This window comes from Mya arenaria, chromosome 5 (genome assembly GCF_026914265.1).
Source record: "Mya arenaria isolate MELC-2E11 chromosome 5, ASM2691426v1".
Taxonomy (NCBI): Eukaryota; Metazoa; Mollusca; class Bivalvia; order Myida; family Myidae; genus Mya; species Mya arenaria.
Window position 1 is genome coordinate 10,094,290 of NC_069126.1, and position 14,254 is coordinate 10,108,543.

The 14,254-nt window shown below is 37.4% G+C and overlaps 1 protein-coding gene across 1 annotated transcript in view; it reads left to right on the top strand.

Annotated features, from left to right (window-relative positions):
- Positions 1–14,254, top strand: part of LOC128234150 (sodium/potassium-transporting ATPase subunit alpha-like) — a 33,653-nt gene that overhangs the window by 13,803 nt on the left and 5,596 nt on the right. The window contains exons 4-13 of the mRNA XM_052948188.1: positions 2,326–2,439; positions 3,607–3,741; positions 4,610–4,727; positions 5,544–5,812; positions 6,118–6,316; positions 7,650–7,761; positions 11,173–11,305; positions 12,949–13,141; positions 13,499–13,674; positions 13,969–14,105. Of these exons, the coding sequence (XP_052804148.1) occupies positions 2,326–2,439; positions 3,607–3,741; positions 4,610–4,727; positions 5,544–5,812; positions 6,118–6,316; positions 7,650–7,761; positions 11,173–11,305; positions 12,949–13,141; positions 13,499–13,674; positions 13,969–14,105 (1,586 nt within the window). The remainder of the gene's footprint in view (positions 1–2,325; positions 2,440–3,606; positions 3,742–4,609; positions 4,728–5,543; positions 5,813–6,117; positions 6,317–7,649; positions 7,762–11,172; positions 11,306–12,948; positions 13,142–13,498; positions 13,675–13,968; positions 14,106–14,254) is intronic.

The following is a 14,254-nucleotide window of genomic DNA, read 5'->3' on the forward strand; positions in this document are numbered from 1 at the left end:
TCTTAACCAGAAAATCGCTTGTCTTGAGGTTGGCTTGACTCCAGCTGAGGTCTGAAACATTTCATAACATAAAAAGATATTGTTGTGGAAATTGAAATATAGCTGAAAGGGCATCAGTTCAATCAGAAGCCATGTTATTAAAGACCTTTCTCGCTTCGCGCCAATACTTATTGTTTAATATTATTAAGACACTCACGATGTCAATACTAGTTCATCATATATAGAATCAAATTTAATGAATTAATAGATATATATAAAAAATCAAACCACTCATATAACCATAATACTTTGAACACATTGATGTACATTCACATGATTCATATTATACTTTTTTAAGGCGGTTTACCAACGAAAAGATATATATTTTCAAATTTGTAAATCCTTCAATGACAAACAATCAATCAGTATTGTATTTTGTGATATATCCAAAGCGTTTGACAGAGTTTGGCATCGTGGTCTCATATTGTAACTCCAGGAATACGGAACATCAGGAAATGTGCTAAGATGGTTATCTCATGATCTGTTTAATAGGCCTCAAAGGGTTTTTGTTAGTACTTCTTTTTCTAATTTTAAGCAAATCACTGAAGGGGTCCCACAAGGTTCCGTTTTAGGTCCACTGCTTTACCTTATTCACGTTAAAGATATTGCTGAGGCCCTAACATCTTTGACTAGGCTTTTGCAGATGATAGCTCGCTTGCAGTTTCATTAAGTAGCACCAATTACATGGACACTACTATTAATTCAGATTTACAGAAAATCTCGTAATGGTCTAAGCAATGGCTGGTACAATTCAAACCTTCAAAATCAGAGGCTATTTTCTGCTCACTTAAAAACCAGCAGCAACCATCATTTTTGTTTGATAAATTCCTGTAGTACTATGCGCCCGTAATACTGGGTGCTGATGGTACTTGGCATCACAATATAGACAATATTATTAGTTCTGTTAGAGAAATATATACATGCTTTCTCCTGAAATATATATTGCATCATAAAACCCTTGATGCAATATATGTTTCCTACCTTCGACCAATTCTTGAATACGCCTCAAAAGTCTGGAATAATAGTTCATTATATGATAAGGAAACATTAGAAAAACTCCAATACGAAGCTGCACGAATTGTAACCAGACGCAAACGTTCAGTATCGTTTGCTAGACTTATTACGGAAATAGGATGGCTTTGACTATCGTGAACGATTTTAATCCTTATAATTTGAGAAACAATGAAAACTTTGTAATAATGATTAGACGTTTAAAAATATACAACCGCACAACGTTACCATCATCTTTGTTATAAAAGGAATTCGCTTGATATTAATATAAGGCAATCACCAACTCTTTCGAGCCTAAGTTAAAAATAAGTTCAAACAAACCGGTGTACCGTCTTTAAATCTTAGTGGAGAACGTCGCTTTTCTGTATGTCATGCAAGACTAAGAAACAGCTGTAGGGATATGATTTCGGACTTGTTTTACAATCACGTTGGAGACTCGCCGTTATGTACACATTGTAAAGTAATCGAAGATGTTGAACATTTCTTCTTCCGTTGTACAATATTCACAGAGCAACAAATATATCTTTTTAGAAACACAAGCCACTTCCAGCCATTGTGCTCTGCTAAATAACATTTTCGGTTCTATCCTTTCCGACGATCAACCTGTCTGTTTCTTCAGAGAAGTTCAATGTTTCATTCAAAACTACCAATCGTTTTAAGTAAAACAGAAGCAGCAGCCTTCTTCTTTACCTATCTATTTCAATATTTCCCTTTCATACATATTTTTAACAGATAAAAAATATTCTTTGATTCAAACATTACTATTTCACTTTAAAAACACACACCTTTACTTGGTAACTAATTTGATATTTGGGGAGAGGGTCCTAACTGATGTTGGTATAACTCAAGGCCAAAATCCCTTTGCATGTTTGATATTTAATTATTTGTCTCAAATTATGTGTTGTTAACCTGTTCATGGTGTATTGATTGTTACATTGTATTTACATTAATGCATTAAAATATTATTTAATTAAATATCAGATAGATACATTTGACAACTTACTGAATAGTTTTCGCATTCATTTTTAAGTACTAGTGTAACGTTCCGCTGTAGGCGGAAGTGCGTTCCTACGTTGATGTACTTGATTATATGCAAATAAGCATATCCTGGTCTCACAGTCGAGTAATCTCGAAAAACCACTAGCCCGAACCAAGTGTCACAAGTCCGAACAAAAAACACTATTTTTTTTATCAAATACATAAAAATATCAAAGCCTTTCTCTCGATATCATTCACATCCTTTCTCTAACTTGTCCAATATGTTGTTATTTTCAGTTGTATCTTGGCGTTGTGCTGACAGCCGTGGTGGTTGTGACAGGCTGTTTCTCCTACTACCAGGAAGCCAAATCCTCCAGAATCATGGACTCATTCAAGAACATGGTCCCTCAGGTTGGTTTGCTTTATACATGTATAATTGAACATGTACAGTGTTCCCCCGAAGGTTCTTGTTTAATAATTGTTCTCATTTTTGGTGAGTTTTCTCACACCATTGGTAAGGATGCTGAATGTTATGACTCATTTTTCCGGCCTGTGCACGTATTCAATCAACATATTAGAAGGAATAAATATTTATACGAAAAGCTACAGAAACAAGCTTGGTGGTTTTGATGTGTAGGAAAATTAATTGATCAATAAGCTGAATGGAGTTCAAGGAAAAGGATAGCTACTATATTGAATACAGCCCCTTGGTTTAATGGGTGTTTCTTGAGTCATGTTGTACGCACGGGCTTACGGGGCTTTACTTTACACTTACTTCTTTTACAATGATTGGGAAACAAGTTATACCAACATTGCATCTAACAGCCTCGTTGGCACGATGTTGCGCGAGGGGGGTGGAAACCATGTTATCCGGCTTGGGGTTCGAGTTACTTTGATAAGATTTACCTTTTTCGTTTTATCTGTATTTAGGATTATTGGGATAAGAGTGAGGTTTGTGCACTTAAACTGGTTTAAACCCCCAGTAAATTTACATTTTACTGACAGTTCCAAGGCGGTACCTAACAATCCTTGATAAACATACCTAGTTTTTTTTATAAATATAGTATGTATGCACTGTGCTGCTTGTGGAGTTTTGTGCTATTCTTCCACGTTTCTTGTCTGTGATTTTATGTTCTGTCTGTGGCGTTTACCCAGTGCCATTAAACCGGGTTTATGTTTAAACTTTTTGCTACGGAGCTTGTTTCTGTAGCTTTTCGCATAAATATTGGTGAAGTTTAAGGCTAACTCTGAACATGTTTCGTATTATTTACTTGTCCCTGTAGTTTTCAATGTATTTTTGATCGCAATATTTATGTTTGATACATGTTACTACATATTAGAACATGGAACCCTTTATAGTGTGGTTGAGTTTGGCCTTGTAATTGGAGGTGTGCAGAAGGATTAAAAGCCATATGAAGAACACATGAGCGATAGGTGTTTATTTTACCATTTACTGGAATTTTTCTTCTATATATTCTGTACAGTAAAGTTATCCGTAGTGGCCAGGATATGGTCGTTGATGATATTGAGGATGTAAAGTTTGAATTTAAGTCTAATCACCGTTTCCTTGTGTTCTAGTACGGTTTAGTAATCCGTAGTGGTCAGAAGAAAGACGTTAAGGTATCCGAAATGGTTGTCGGGGATATTGTGGAAGTGAAGTTTGGGGACAGACTTCCGGCCGATATCAGAGTGATTTCCTCCCATGGATTTAAGGTAAAACAATTAGTTGAATGTAACCCTTACTGACCTGTTTTTATTAAGGGCATTTCAACAGGCAAAAGTTGGTTTGAAGGATCAAAACATAAAATGTTGCAAATTTTCATTTTATTAGTTTTTTAATGAAAATTCTAGGTGTTAGAACTCCATCCCATTGTTTTTCTTCTGAGAAGTCTTCATGCAAAGTATTCAAGACTAGCCAATCAAAAATGTATTGTGACTATATGGTAATTGCGTCTTTTGTAAGAATGACATCGGCATTTTTGTTATAAATATGTTTCATTATTTTATTGAATATCATTTTTATTTGAAAATATACCACCAAGAAATCATAAGACATATTTATATTGGCAAAGGCTTCCGAAAAAAATGCAAAAGCTTTTTTGGGGAAATCTGATAAAAGCTACTTTCATAAAATTTGATTATCTCCTTATTATACCCAAACATGTTGCAAATAATGTATGCTATACTGCTGTTGGTCAAAACGAAATAAACCAGAAATGTGCTTAACCTTTTTATTTTTTGGTCTTACCCACCCACTTTTCATTGTGGAAACCTCAGTTTTATAATTATGCGACTGTTTTGCCTTCATTTATTATCACGATACACTTTTCCAAACAGTCCTGAAGATATATAACAATTTTAATAATTGCCTGGACCAATATTCTTAAAGTTATTTATTTACAAGCCGGTTCCCTGATAAAATATTCCTATGAATATCAATACTTAAGGATAAAAAGCAGACCTTTTTTGAAAAACCATTATTGACAGAATAAATCTGCTGTCACGTTTAATGTTTATTTTCCTTTTGACTGGTCACGACACACCTGGTTATTTTCTTTATCGAATGATTCACATTAAATAGGTTGACAACTCGTCATTGACGGGAGAATCGGAGCCTCAGTCGAGAAGTGCAGAATTCACCAGCGAGAATCCCCTGGAAACCAGAAACCTCGCATTCTTCTCAACCAATGCAGTCGAGGGTAAGAATTTCATGAAATATAGTAAAGAAAATGGAGCAGCACATTCGAATTATTACAAAAATAGGTGTAACATCCAATACATAGGTATTAAAGGGACTATACACCAGATGATACAATTGCAAGAAAAAAACTTACATAAAACATTTATCTTTTGCAGTTTTAGCTTATTTTTCCAATTCGAAATTGACTGGGTTTATCTGCCAAGGAAGTCTCTGTAACTTAAAAAAGTCTATATATTTTTCGACACTTATCATGAATTCGACATGTTAAATATACACACTTCTTGGCTTCCAAAAGAGACGGACAGTGAAGGGAAGCGGAAATTGCTGCGAAACAACGTAGACACAGAGCCAGACTGATTAACATCGTTGATGAAATTGGTCGATAGAAAACTTTGAAAGAGATAAACACTGCTCAAAATGACAGCGAGTTTGCTAAAACGCGTATTGGCCGCTTAGTGTGTGAAACGATCACGTGACTTGAAAGGTGTTCGGAAAATACATTCCGCGGTATTTTCAAACGGGGAAACCATTCTGCGCTGTTTTAAACGGGGCAACTCAGCTGACATGCGAAATGATTGTTGCGTTTACTTTCTAAATCATGTAAATTGATATATTGTCGTCCACATACTAGCTTGTTTTAACAATTCCAGGCTTGTTTAGATAAAATACTATATTTGCCGAATTTGGGACCATCTGGTGTCTAGATCCTTTAAAGGACAATTTTGTCATTTACAGTAACACATCATTGCAGGTATTGAAATATTCCCTCGATCTGTAGGACATTTTAAGAAAATAATGATAACTTATAATTTAGGTACTTGCCGTGGTGTTGTCATCCGGACTGGTGACCGTACTGTTGTGGGCAGAATTGCCAACCTGGCCTCTGGACTTGAAGTCGGTGACACGCCTATTGCCAAGGAAATTGCCCATTTTATCAACCTGATTACCGGCGTCGCTGTCTTTCTTGGTTTGACGTTTTTCCTCATTGCTATTATTCTCGGTTACCATTGGCTCGACGCTGTTATTTTCCTCATTGGCATCATTGTTGCCAATGTACCCGAGGGCCTACTGGCAACAGTAACGGTAAGATCCGCTACATTTACATATAAAAACAGCTACACAATTGTATAAAACTTGTTAAAGCTTTGGTTTGTTCCAATTAAATACAATTTTTAGATAATCCTTCCTATTTATAATAATAAAACAGTTACATTTTGTACAATGTGTATAGATTTATTGCTAATTTTAATTAACTCTGACAGTACATTTGCGATTCCCAAACCCATTTTTGATGTGTTCCTTACCCTGACGGCGAATTGTATGACAAAGAACAACAACCCAGTCGTTACCTCCATAACAGTGCCTAATTTGACAATGATTATTTTAAGGTGTGTCTGACACTGACCGCTAAGCGAATGGCAAAGAAGAACTGCCTGGTGAAGAACTTGGAAGCTGTGGAGACACTGGGTTCTACCTCGACCATCTGCTCCGACAAGACCGGCACACTCACACAGAACAGAATGACTGTCGCCCACATGTGGTTTGATGGCCGAATATTGGAGGCGGATACTAGCGATGATCAAACAAGTAGGTGTTCACGCAAATTATTCCAGCTCCAGTTACCATGGAAATTACACCAATTGCCATCATTTTGCATTGATGACATGACGTACATGCATTTGTATCTTAACATTATTCGTCTTACTGTTATTGCCGGCGAAACCTTTCTTTGCGGGAACTCTAATTTGATCAGCTCGCGTGGTTCACATAACTCAACACTAAATAGAACGTGTTAATCCATCGATGTTAGTGCAATGTGAAAACGTTCATTTATGAATTGGGGCATTGCAACGCATCCAGATAGTGGGAAGATACTAGTCTAAGTTTCGTCAATTGACATATACCACTTCATCTATTTATTGCTTCATAAGCAGAGACGGTAAGGTATATTCAAACACTAATGTATTGACGTCTTTCCGAAAAGGAAAGGCTAGGGTGAATACCACATTTTTGTTTCTTGTTTAGCATGTAACACATTGTTGATCGTGTTTAATGATTTCGCACATTTAAATGAATTATCTAAATATATGATTTACGTAATTAAAATGTTTATTCAACATCGAATATTTATTGAACACCTATTCATTTATTTTATTTTGTTGAAATAAAATTTACAAACGGCCGCTAGACGTATTATGTTAACAAACAGTTTACATACATTTCCATATTTAATACACAAACACACACCTGAGCATGCTTGAAGTGCACTAAAGGAATACCATACGACCATCTCGGTGGGAATGAAGTAACCACTATTTTGTACTTTGCACGAGGAATGCTCATTTATCCCATTTTTATCAGGGTTTTTTATAATTCACATTCGGAGCACCTCAGCCATCTTCCATCGAAAACAACGTCAGATGTATATGAACCGTTAAAATGTCAGAAAGCTTTATAAAGTACGCTGCAAGTAGATCTTGTGGTGATTTCAATTTAGCAGTTAAACTTAATGACTCTACTCTTGGGAATCATTATTATTTATACATTTATACACTTAAATGACAATCAATTAAGACTTAGTTATACACGATATACGTTAAAACACTTAAGTTAATTAAAACTTTTATTTAAAATTTTACTGACTAAAATTGGCGGGGTGTTTCGAATGTATAATATTGGGAATAATCCATACTTTTTATGTACTTCAACGCCCTTTAAAAAGATTAGATAACTATTCCAATCAACTAAATATTTAATGGCAAAGAAATAATCCCGTTCGAAACGCAATAAATGTACAAGTTGTCTTACAATGCATGCACTAATTCAAATTAACAACTACATAGCGTGTGTAAATATGTTTGATTGATTGATTGTTAATTGAAGTTAATATCCGATTTACCGATCTTACTCCCTCTTCAAGATTGCACCTACAGTCGGTCTGACCTCTCCTGGGTCGCACTTTCCCGCTGCGCCATGTTGTGTAACAGGGCGGAGTTCAAATCCGGAGAAGAGGAAGTCCCTGTCCTTAAAAGGTAACGTTGGTTTGAATGCTTGCATTTTTATTAATTTTTGATTCAGCATTTCATGTTTTAATGTATCTGTTATCCGTGTGTGTCGACAAGTGACGTCGTTAGCCTACCAATAATCGTCTTTAAGGCATTGATATGTATACCGTTGAACAGGACCATTGTTTAAATGCTGGTAACTGGGGTTTCCCTGTAGTTACCACTGTATTCTTCATTTGGTTGCAACTGGGGTTTCCCTGTAGTTACCACTGTATTCTTCATTTGGTTGCAACTGGGGTTTCCCTGTAGTTACCACTGTATTCTTCATTTGGTTGCAACTGGGGTTTCCCTGTAGCGTTCACTGTATTCTTCATTTGGTTGCAACTGGGGTTTCCTGTAACGTTCATTGTATTATTCATTTGGTTGCAACTGGGGTTTCCTGTAACGTTCATTGTATTATTCATTTGGTTGCAACTGGGGTTTCCTGTAACGTTCATTGTATTCTTCATTTGGTTGCAACTGGGGTTTCCTGTAACGTTCATTGTATTCTTCATTTGGTTGCAACTGGGGTTTCCTGTAACGTTCATTGTATTATTCATTTGGTTGCAACTGGGGTTTCCTGTAACGTTCATTGTATTCTTCATTTGGTTGCAACTGGGGTTTCCTGTAACGTTCATTGTATTCTTCATTTGGTTGCAACTGGGGTTTCCTGTAGCGTTCACTGTATTCATCATTTGGTTGCAACTGGGATTTCCTGTAGCGTTCACTGTATTCTTCATTTGGTTGCAACTGGGGTTTCCTGTAGCGTTCACTGTATTCTTCATTTGGTTGCAACTGGGGTTTCCTGTAACGTTCATTGTATTCTTCATTTGGTTGCAACTGGGGTTTCCTGTAACGTTCATTGTATTATTCATTTGGTTGCAACTGGACCTTCCCTGTAGCGTTCACTGTATTCTTCATTTGGTTGCAACTGGGGTTTCCCTGTAGCGTTCATTGTATTCTTCATTTGGTTGCAACTGGGGTTTCCCTGTAGCGTTCATTGTATTCTTCATTTGGTTGCAACTGGGGTTTCCCTGTAGCGTTCATTGTATTCTTCATTTGGTTGCAACTGTGGGTTTCCCTGTAGCGTTCATTGTATTCTTCATTTGGTTGCAACTGGGGCTCCCCCTGTAGCGTTCATTGTATTCTTCATTTGGTTGCAACTGGGGTTTCCCTGTAGCGTGCATTGTATTATTAAGTTGGCCGCAACTGGGGTTTCCCTGTAGCGTGCATTGTATTATTAAGTTGGCCGCAACTGGGGCTCCCCCTGTAGCGTTCATTGTATTCTTCATTTGGTTGCAACTGGAGTTTCCCTGTAGTGTTCATTGTATTCTTCATTTGGTTGCAACTGGGGGTTTTCCTATAGCGTTCATTGTATTCTTTATTTTGTTGCAACTGGGGTTTCCCTGTATCGTTCATTGTATTCTTCATTTGGTTGCAACTTGGGTTTCCCTGTAGCGTCCATTGTATTCTTCATTTTGTTGCAACTGGGTCTTTCCCTGTAGTGTTCATTGTATTCTTCATTTTGTTGCAACTGGGTGTTTTCCTGTAGCGTTCATTGTATTCTTCATTTGGTTGCAACTGGGGTTTCCCTGTAGCGTCCATTGTATTCTTCATTTTGTTGCAACTGGGTCTTTCCCTGTAGTGTTCATTGTATTCTTCATTTTGTTGCAACTGGGTGTTTTCCTGTAGCGTTCATTATATTCTTCATTTGGTTGCAACTGGGGTTTCCCTGTAGCGTTCATTGTATTCTTCATTTGGTTGCAACTGGGGTTTCCCTGTAGCGTTCACTGTATTCTTCATTTGGTTGCAACTGGGGTTTCCCTGTAGCGTTCATTGTATTCTTCATTTGGTTGCAACTGGGGTTTCCCTGTAGCGTTCATTGTATTCTTCATTTGGTTGCAACTGTGGGTTTCCCTGTAGCGTTCATTGTATTCTTCATTTGGTTGCAACTGGGGCTCCCCCTGTAGCGTTCATTGTAGTCTTCATTTGGTTGCAACTGGGGTTTCCCTGTAGCGTGCATTGTATTATTAAGTTGGCTGCAACTGGGGTTTCCCTGTAGCGTGCATTGTATTATTAAGTTGGCCGCAACTGGGGCTCCCCCTGTAGCGTTCATTGTATTCTTCATTTGGTTGCAACTGGAGTTTCCCTGTAGTGTTCATTGTATTCTTCATTTGGTTGCAACTGGGGGTTTCCCTGTAGCGTTCATTGTATTCTTTATTTTGTTGCAACTGGGGTTTCCCTGTAGCGTTCATTGTATTCTTCATTTGGTTGCAACTGGGGTTTCCCTGTAGCGTTCATTGTATTCTTCATTTTGTTGCAACTGGGGGTTTCCCTGTAGCGTTCATTGTATTCTTTATTTTGTTGCAACTGGGGTTTCCCTGTAGCGTTCATTGTATTCTTCATTTGGTTGCAACTGGGGTTTCCCTGTAGCGTCCATTGTATTCTTCATTTTGTTGCAACTGGGTCTTTCCCTGTAGTGTTCATTGTATTCTTCATTTTGTTGCAACTGGGTGTTTTCCTGTAGCGTTCATTATATTCTTCATTTGGTTGCAACTGGGGTTTCCCTGTAGCGTTCATTGTATTCTTCATTTTGTTGCAACTGGGTGTTTTCCTGTAGTGTTCATTGTATTATTCATTTTGTTGCAACTGGGGGTTTCCCTGTAGCGTTCATTGTATTCTTCATTTTGTTGCAACTGGGGGTTTCCCTGTAGCGTTCATTGTATTCTTCATTTTGTTGCAACTGGGGGTTTCCCTGTAGCGTTCATTGTATTCTTCATTTTGTTGCAACTGGGTGTTTTCCTGTAGCGTTCATTGTATTATTCATTTGGTTGCAACTGGACCTTCCCTGTAGCGTTCATTGTATTCTTCATTTGGTTGCAACTGGAGTTTTCCCTGTAGCGTTCATTGTATTATTCAGTTGGTTGCATTGCGTTATTCTTTGTGTTGCACTTGGTTTATCCTTATAAACAGGAAACCCTTTTAAACCATCAATGATACAATAGTTTTTAAATTGTCTTAAAAGGTTTGCCATTTCCTTGAAGGTTAAACCGGAAACCGCTCTTCATCATCGTCCGTGATTTCATTTTAAACTCAGACATTTTCATTAAGTTTGTTTCCACACAAAACGACCAAGGCTCATAATTGAAAACCTGATATCTTCGCAGGAAATAAACACTAGAAATTTAACGTTAAGTGAACAGTGTTAATGGTTATGGCCGTTTGGCATTTAGCCGTTAATGCTTCTTTGTTATTGAAACTATGTGTTTTATTCAAATGAGAAATATTGTTTGCATATGACATTAACATTCCCGGCTCCTAATGATCATAAATTATACCTTTTTAATGAGAAAAATATAATGGTTTCCAGGAAACATTCATATTGTCTTTCTCTTTCAGAGAATGCAATGGAGACGCATCAGAGTCCGCCTTGCTGAAATGTGTTGAGCTTTCCATTGGTCACGTGACTGATTACAGAAAGAGGAACAGAAAGATTTGCGAGATACCATTCAACTCGTCTAACAAGTTTCAGGTTTGCTTCACATAGTTTATAAGTATTGATATGTCATCGTCTGCGGGTGTTGACAGAGTTTCATTTACCATTGAAGTTAAAGAACCATTACTACTAGTTTAAACATTTCTTTGTGAGTAGTTTTTGCTCGCAAAGGAACTCTGTTCCATGCATTAAGTTAAATGTATTCTAGAATTTAATCAAAACAATGATTTATTTTGCGAGAAATTCGATCCTAGAGAATGCAGTAATAAATTAGATTTTCGTAATCGTGAAATATAACAAACATCGTCAAAAACATCCATTTGTTCTGATTGTTTCCGATGTTATCAGCTTTTAAGTTGATAACGACTCAAGGACGCCATCTTATTTTTCTGACTTTTATTCCTTTTTCCGATTGGTATGTAGAAAGACGTCTTTAATTTACATAATTATCAGGAATTTATTCCGAAGAACATTGATTTTAAAACAAAAAGATTTGAGGAAAAGAACATTGTCACGCGACGTTCTGGTACATCTTGAGTAGAACGCTCGCAGACTATTTGATTTGACCATGTAAAACAAATAGAATCCAGATTGCATGGAATAACTGGGATAAATATGGTAGCCAAAAATCAAGAAGAGGAAATTCTGAAGCACAAAGATTCAGTTTGATTGCGACTGTGTATTGACAGCATTGGTGAGCATGGCCGTACCAATTAGTTCGTGCTAAGACTGTTTATTGACAGCATTGATAAGCGTGTCCGTACCAATAAATATCATTAATAAGCGTGGCCGTACCAATAAATATCATTGATAAGCCTGGCTGTACCAATAAATATCATTAATAAGCGTGGCCGTACGAATAAATATCATTAATGAGCGTGGCCGTACCTATAAATATTATAAATAAGCGTGGCCTTACCAATAAATATTATTAATAAGCGTGGCCGTACCAATAAATATCATTAATAGGCGTGGCCGTACCAATAAATATCATTAATGAGCGTGGCTGTACCAATGCATATCATTGATAAGCGTGGCCGTACCAATAAATATCATTGATAAGCCGGACTGTACCAATAAATATCTTTGATAAGCGTGGCCATACAAATAAATATCATTGATAAGCCTGGCTGTACCAATAAATATCATTGATAAGCCAGGCTGTACCAATAAATATCATTGATAAGCCTGGCTGTACCAATATATATCATTGATAAGCGTGGCCGTACAAATAAATATCATTGATAAGCCTGGCTGTACCAATGCATATCATTGATAAGCCAGGCTGTACCAATAAATATCATTGATAAGCCTGGCTGTACCAATAAATAGCATTGATAAGCGTGGCCGTACAAATAAATATCATTGATAAGCCTGGCTGTACCAATAGATATCATTGATAAGCCAGGCTGTACCAATAAATATCATTGACAAGCCTGGCTGTACTAATATATATCATTGATAAGCGTGGCCGTGCCTATACAGACATTGCTAAGCGTGGTAATACCAATACATTCAAGCCAAGACTGTTTATTGACAGCATTTGTCCATGTGACAATGATTTCGTACTAAGACTTTTGATTGACACCATTGGTACTTGAGGTCGTACCAATTAATTCGCGCTACCTTATCATTGATAACATAAGTTCTCAATACAAAGAACTCAATTCTTCGACCAGGTGTCCGTCCACGAGACTGAGGATCCAAACGACCCTCGCTGTATCCTGGTAATGAAGGGGGCTCCCGAGAGGATCCTGGACAGGTGCTCCACTTACATCATGGACGGACAGGAACGTCCAATGGACGGGCTATTCAAGAACGCCTTTAACACCGCTTATATGGAGCTAGGTGGCCTAGGGGAGAGAGTTCTTGGTAAATGTTTTAACTGGATAGTTGTACAACGATTGTGAAACAAGTTATAACAACATTGTATTAATCACTCTTAAGCGAGAGTGTGGCCTTATGTTATGCCGGAAACCGGAGGAACCCCATTTATCCGGCTTGGTACCCACACCCAAACTCGCATGCAAGGTTTTGTTAAATCGCGAATTCATCTGTGTTTTTTTTGTCTTTTGTATTTTCAATATGAATAGTAATTGCATAAGATAGAACTAATTTAAGAGTAACAGTCACAGTACCATTAATTTATTTCGGAAATGTATGTCTATAACACACATGCTGTTGACACAAATATAAACTAGGTCCATATGCAAGTTTATCTGTTTGAAGGTTTCTGTGACTACATACTGCCGATTGAGGAGTACCCTCCTGGATACAAATACGACTCGGACGATCCCAACTTCCCCCTGACCGGCCTACGCTTCATTGGTCTCATGTCAATGATCGACCCGCCGAGAGCCGCTGTACCTGACGCCGTCGGAAAATGCAGAAGCGCCGGTATCAAAGTAAGCAATGATTACCCATATAACGTGTTGACACGAAGAACATGTGTTTAGGGAGTCTTTGAGAGCGTTGAATTTACTATCACTTTCCACAAACACTCTAAATCAAAACAGAGGCTAATCTAATAAAACAAATTGTTCTTTCGGAAATTACCCTTCCAGGATCTATTTCAATTATTGGTTTTGTCTGGGAGTTGTATTACTGAACAATGCTTATGCGTGGGACAAAATATTTAGCCTTATCCCGTCATATTAATCCATGTTTACGTGATTTGACTGTGTTTGTTCAATTCATAGGTTATAATGGTGACCGGGGATCATCCTATCACAGCTAAGGCTATAGCCAAAGGTGTCGGCATCATCTCTGAGGGGAGTTACACCATCGATGACATTGCGGAGCAAAGAGGAATTCCTGTAGCAGAAATCGATTCATGGTACGCCTTGCAAGTTTCTCATCAAGTATCATTTCACGGTTGAATGAATTGCGTTATTTCACGATTGAATGAATTGCCAACACTATAATCGTTAATGTCTATGATGTAATGTTGTGTGAGATAATAACTTGTTTTACTGAGGAACCGAG